Source organism: Lampetra fluviatilis, chromosome 5 (assembly GCF_964198595.1).
Source record: "Lampetra fluviatilis chromosome 5, kcLamFluv1.1, whole genome shotgun sequence".
NCBI classification, from domain to species: Eukaryota; Metazoa; Chordata; class Hyperoartia; order Petromyzontiformes; family Petromyzontidae; genus Lampetra; species Lampetra fluviatilis.
In genome coordinates, this window is record NC_136279.1 from 23,526,526 (window position 1) to 23,532,525 (window position 6,000).

Genomic DNA, 6,000 nt, shown 5'->3' on the forward strand with positions numbered 1-6,000 from the left:
GACTTTACCGAAAGAACCAAGAAGATGAATCCCTGCAGTCACGAAAGATTTAAATCGAAAAAAATCTCTATTATAATTTACAGCTCTTTGTCCATCCACTGCTGGATGAAGGCCTGTCCACATGGTGTCCTTCATGGGGTTTGTTTTGGGGTACTTCACCACCACACTGGTAGGTGCGTGATGGTGGTGGGTGGTGGTGGTGGTGGTGGTCAAGGGGAGCCCCTGGACTGGATCAAGTGTCACTTGCCACTGCTCTTAACTGTGGCAGGCAATGCAACCCAGGGTTGCTGGGTTGACTGTCTAGTGCATTACCCACTGCGCCACCGCTCCCCCATATATAGACGGTTTAAAATGTATAATCTTAATAGGCGTTAGTAAATACTAGTGCAAACGGCATCTCACAACGCTGCAAAATTCATGACACGCGAAGGTACAAACACATCCCACGCAGATGGAGCGGACGGAGATTAGTCCACACTTTGCCCTACTGCCTTCTCCTGGCGAGCCAGGCTCCTCTTGGACGCCCACGGGAAGGGCGTTCCACTCCGTCTGTGTGGTGAGCCACCAACCCTCGCTGCTGCTGCTCCTGCCTCCGCAGACAGCCACGTGCAGTAGCCTACAGCCACCGCCGTGTGAGCGTTGCTTTTATGCAGAAGTGCATACAGCACGTGACGCGCTCGCGCGCACACCGTGAAGGGCTGCGGTGTGGATCACATAGACTGAAGAGATGTCCACTCCAGACCGCGGGTGATTAGAAACCAAAGCTGGTACTGAAGTCTTTCTCAGAGCTTGCCGTTATGCGCACGGAACAAACGAGGGATGACAAACTTGCTGTGCTGTTGTTTTGATGAAATATATAAAGGCATCAAACATAGTTGCACATACAAGCACGAGCACACACACACACACTGAGAGACAGAAAAAAAATGCGCGAGTAGGAGAAATACACGGAATAGTGCGTGTGATGGATTCCATTCAATTACTGACAGTGATGATGATGATAATGCCAATGATGAATGGAGTTGTATATATCATAATGTGGAGGAAGGAGCAGTGGCACAGTGGTAAGCACATTCCGCTGCGTACCGGTGAAACGAGTTTCATTCGCGGCTAACATCAGTGGCGAGCGGTATATGAATTGGCCCAAGGCCTCCTCACTTCAACCGATCGTCACGAACCAATACGGCAAAGTGTGGTCAGACAAAGCCCGCGACTCACACAGCAAGGGGAGGCCTTCGTGCATCAGTGTATTTTAACGCAACATTAATGAGAAATTCACTTGCCACACGAGACCCTACAGGCTCTCCGCGGTGCTCCAATATAAATTACCCGCTTGTGTGCCCGTCCAAGGACGGGTGCATGTTGCAGTAAATCTGAAAAATGTAATAGAAAAATAGTTCAGCTCATGATTATTAATGAAGGGGGGGGTTGCCCCCATGTGGAGTGACGTCACCCGATAATGGTTATTGGGGAGGGGTGTGGCATGTGGAGTGACGTCACCCCCTCAAGGTTATTTGGGAGGGGGTGCAGCATGTGGAGTGACATCACGTGCGGGACACACGGACATTCTTGGCTCATTATAGTAGTAAATCACGAACCTAAAATAACGATGGCAGCAGCAAGCCTGTCATTTCCACATTCCCAAGGGAGAGAGCTCGAATTGTTTTTTTTTCATGTAACAATGAGCTAATGAGATAATGCACGTGAATTTCAGGTTCGCTGTGTAATTGCCAAGGTATTTTGAGAGGGGTGATTGCGGCGCAGCAGCGTTCAATCGGCCCCCTCACCCACTCACTCGCCTCCCGGTGGCAGCCAGCGACAGCAACATACTCAACGCAGGAACCCACAAATCCGTTCTGACAAGAGCTCTGAGCCTCTAAACCTGAGTTTGATTCCCAGGCATAGCCAACAGCAGCGGTGATAGGTGTCTTAAACGGTCCCCTGAGCCTCCAACAGCCCGCACTCACCAGCATGGTGATGTATGGTCAAACTACTCTCATGACCGACGTGGCATTGAGAGGTCTTTTTAAAAAATTGCCAATTTGTCCAGGTTTTTTCGCCAATTATGTTCCTGGTGTCGTGCCATGAGACTAATCACGATCTCTCTTGAACAGAGTGCGGGGGGGGAGGAACCAGATGATTGGAGGAATTTGTCCCAACTTCTAAGTCACTCCTCCCCTTTATCCACCCAAGGGTTTCCCGTCACGACGTGAGATCGACTAGCACGGCGACGAACTGGAGTTGGCGGCGCAGAACACCGGCGTGTCGGGAACGAGGCGGGCGGACGGACGCGAGGCCTCTCACCTGCAGGCCCTCGATGGCCAGCCGGAGCATGCCGGGCGTGAGCTTGGAGGCCTGCTTGAAGGAGAAGTTGCTCCAGTCGATGATGAGCACGAAGCCGTTCACCTGCAACTCGGGCTCCTCGATCATGGTCTCCAGGGAGAGAAGGATGGCGCGAAGGATGTCCACGAAGGTGTACCTGCGGGAGCGGAGAAAGCGTCGGCACGTGTGACGCAGCGCGGCGCTGGCCGTCCGCCACGCGCCACGGCGGGCAGCGTTCCGCAGCGGGACACTTCCGCAGCGCTCCTTGTCGCTCCACTGCCGGGCGAGGTTCATCCGTGTGCCCGTGCGGACCCGGGGAGGTTATTTGGAGGTAGTTCACCATGCTGGGCAGCGCTGGTTGGTGAAACAGGGGCAGCATAGACGTGCGAGCATAGAGGTGCAATACAACAATGGATTCCGCTGCACTGCCGTCTGCGTCGCCCACGCTGCGGCCTGTAGCAACCTGACGTGCATGGTGATCACGCACACAAGCACGGGACAGGCTCTGACGGGACTGGGCACATTCCACTATGTGACACGAGTTTTGTTCCTGGGTAGCAAGTGTTATTTCCTAATTGCTTATGCCTCAATGGCTATTATTACACACAAACTTTGTTTTTGTGACCAGAACTTTACGTGAAGGAATGATACAAATGCGCACGTTTTCTCATTGAAAGTTGGTAAATAAAAAAAATATCACTGTCCTGGTCACAAAAGCAAAGTTTGTGGGGAATAACAGCCATTTTATATACTTTTGAGGCATACGCAATTAGGAAATAACACTTACTACCCAGGAACAAATAATATCTATTTTTTTTGTTACACAGTAAATTCTGGGTGAATTGGTCACAGGAAATGTTACTCCAAGACCAACAGTGAAATGTATACATCGAATATGATGCTGATATTTTATTAAATTTAATTTGTGGAATTAATTTTGATTGTTGTCTTACACACACACGCGTGTATAGAAACACATATTTACATACGTGCGTGTGTAAGCCACGTTGCGTGACATTCACCATGCAGATGAACCGCACCGAGCAGATGAACCGCACCGAGCAGATGAACCGCACCATGAACCCCACCGAGCAGATGAACCCCACCGCCCGCTGCGCCTTTGACAATCAGCGCCGGTTAACGGCGGCGGTGGCACCACCACCACCACGGCTACGTAGGGCGCACACTGAACACCGTTCCACACGTCGACAAGACAAAACCTCCGCCACCACCCAGACCGCCGGAGATTCTCAGGCGACGCCACGTTCCCTCGTCTCCTCTTCCAAGGCCTACCCCCCCCCACCCCCACGTGTTTACCGTGCACCTGTAAGTTGGTCAGCGAGGAGAGACGCGCCCTGTGGCGAGTTCAGTGATTATTGCCGTTTGGGGAGAACTTCCCTCAACCGCTACTGCCATATATCATCAATAGGACCGGGTCCCCTGTATCCGTGGCGCAGGAGTGGAGGCCAGCGATAATTCTGCCTCGTAATGAGAATATTCAGAAGATTGTATTTACACTGCAAGAGGAATCCGATGAGCTGTAAAGCTCTTGTGTCACATACGTCTAGTCGGGGCACGGGGTAAGAACGTTACAACAACAAACAGTAAAAGTGCAAGAAAGTCAAACAAATCACCCAGAATAATATACAAATACAACTAAACCATCCCCATCCCGCAGGGCAAAGCCCACCGAGGCATTAACTTATTTTACAGAAGTTACCTGGCCACGCACGATGTTGGCCCTGCTCCGAGTTGGGACACAGAAGTCCATCACACAATTCGTCTGCAAAATTATTGAATGGCGATTGGTCAATCCCAGCAGCGCCTCGTTGAACCTCAAGCCTCCCTCTTCAGGAGACGTCCAGCTGCGCTGGCGACGTCTTGGCCAAGTCCCTTGACGGGCGATTGGCGTCGTGTTTGGGGGGGCAAACCGGAGGAACCCCCACAGTCCTGCACAGATCCATCTATCGCCAGCTAATCCGCTACCCAGATCTGTTAATCGCTTGCCGAGTACAAATGGTCACTCTAGGCTCTCACCCGGTGATAAGCCAAGCTCTATGCATAATTGAGGAGGGTTGTGGTGCAGTGGTTAGCACCCTGCACCACAAGACCGGAGCTTGATTTCTGGCCTTGGCTAACATCACTGGCGAGTGATGTCAAAACCAAACCTGGACATCCGCCACCTTCAGCAACCCACACTCATCAGCGGGGTGAAGTATGGTCTGCCATGACCGACATAGTGTGGGGGTGGTCTTTATCCAGCAGTGGGTGGACAAGGAACTGTACATGCAACACATGTTGTACAATGACGAATTGATGGAGCAGGTCTGTAACATGCGGGCAAGTTTGGAGGATCAGACACAGATGGGAGACATCTGTTGTTGGAACGAGGGTGTGTCTACAGAAGAGGGCGTGTGTGTGTACAGAAAGTTCACAGTTTCCTCGCGCAGGCGGCGTTGGATCCCACAACACCGTCGACGGGGCTTGTACATCACCCACCTCCGTAGGTCATCATAGACCTCGTGGGCTGACAACATCATCGCCATCGCGCTCACCCTCGCATCCACCATGACGCACACCGCACAGATTACTCAAAAAGCTGAACCCGGTCATCCTAATTCAGGCCCCTTCTGGATTATAAATTAAAATACAAGACACGTGCCGGGACATTAAAGTTCTGTGTTGGAGACTCAGTGAGGCTGTAAACAAAACATAATCATCATCAACAGCAGCAGCAACAGCAACAACATCACGACCACCTCCACTCACCTGATCTGGTCCCAGTTGGAGGCGAAAATGACCAAGATCTTCCTGCCGTAGTGATCGGAGTGCGAGAGCACGCCGGGGAAGCCGTTTCGCAGAGCCTGCCGGATGCCCTGGTCGGTGGCCTTGAAGTTCTTGAACATGTCCAGGTGCTGCTGCCGGTACTCGAAGTACTGGGCGAGCAGCTTGAAGGCCTCGAAGTGGTGGAACTTCCGAGCACGGAGGAAGCGCAGCACGAAGGCGTCGTCCGTGCGGAGGAAGCCGATGTCCGGCCGGGTCACGATCATGTCCCTGACCTCCTGGATGTCCTGCTGGATGGCGTCCGGCCTCTCGCAGAGCTCCACGCGAGCCTTCTCCAGCGTGTCCGCGCGAAGTCCGGACTGCAGCGCGTGGGTCATCATGATGGAGGCGAGGAGGAGCTGGCGAGCGCTGATGAAGATGATGATGGTGGTGGTGTCCAACGGTCGTTGATATAGATATTGACGCAGTAGATGGTAATGATTACGACGATTCAATCGATGATATGATGATGGCGATTATACGGACCCAGTAGATTCCATGCTGATGATATGAAGTTAACACTACTGGCGAGGATATGGACTGACCTAAGATGATTATGGCGATGAAGATCAAAATGATGATGACGATGATATAGACATAATATATGATAATATGGCGATCGTGATAAAAAAAGATGTGTGATTATTTTGACATCAGAGACGATATGAACGAGATGGCAGTGACATTGAACATCCAATATAGATGCTGATGACGCTGCTGATGACGATTTAATCATGCGATAAATTACCGAGGGTGACGATACGTGCCGAGATAAGGATGATGACGATGATGATCATAGACCGCAGAGAGTGCGCCCAAATGGTAGCGTGCAGCTAATAAAACGAACGCTGGAAT

General features: G+C 51.5%; 1 protein-coding gene across 2 annotated transcripts in view; it reads right to left on the bottom strand.

The window, feature by feature from the left end:
- Nucleotides 1-5,709, bottom strand: part of LOC144932780 (clavesin-2-like) — a 30,920-nt gene extending 25,211 nt beyond the window's left edge. For both annotated transcript variants that reach the window (XM_078857228.1, XM_078857229.1), the window contains exons 1-2: nt 5,092-5,709; nt 2,305-2,479 (exon numbers count right to left, since the gene is read on the bottom strand). In XM_078857228.1, coding sequence (XP_078713354.1) covers nt 2,305-2,479; nt 5,092-5,486 — 570 coding nt within the window. In that variant the 5' untranslated portion in view covers nt 5,487-5,709. The remainder of the gene's footprint in view (nt 1-2,304; nt 2,480-5,091) is intronic.
- Nucleotides 5,710-6,000: the final 291 nt, after the last annotated feature.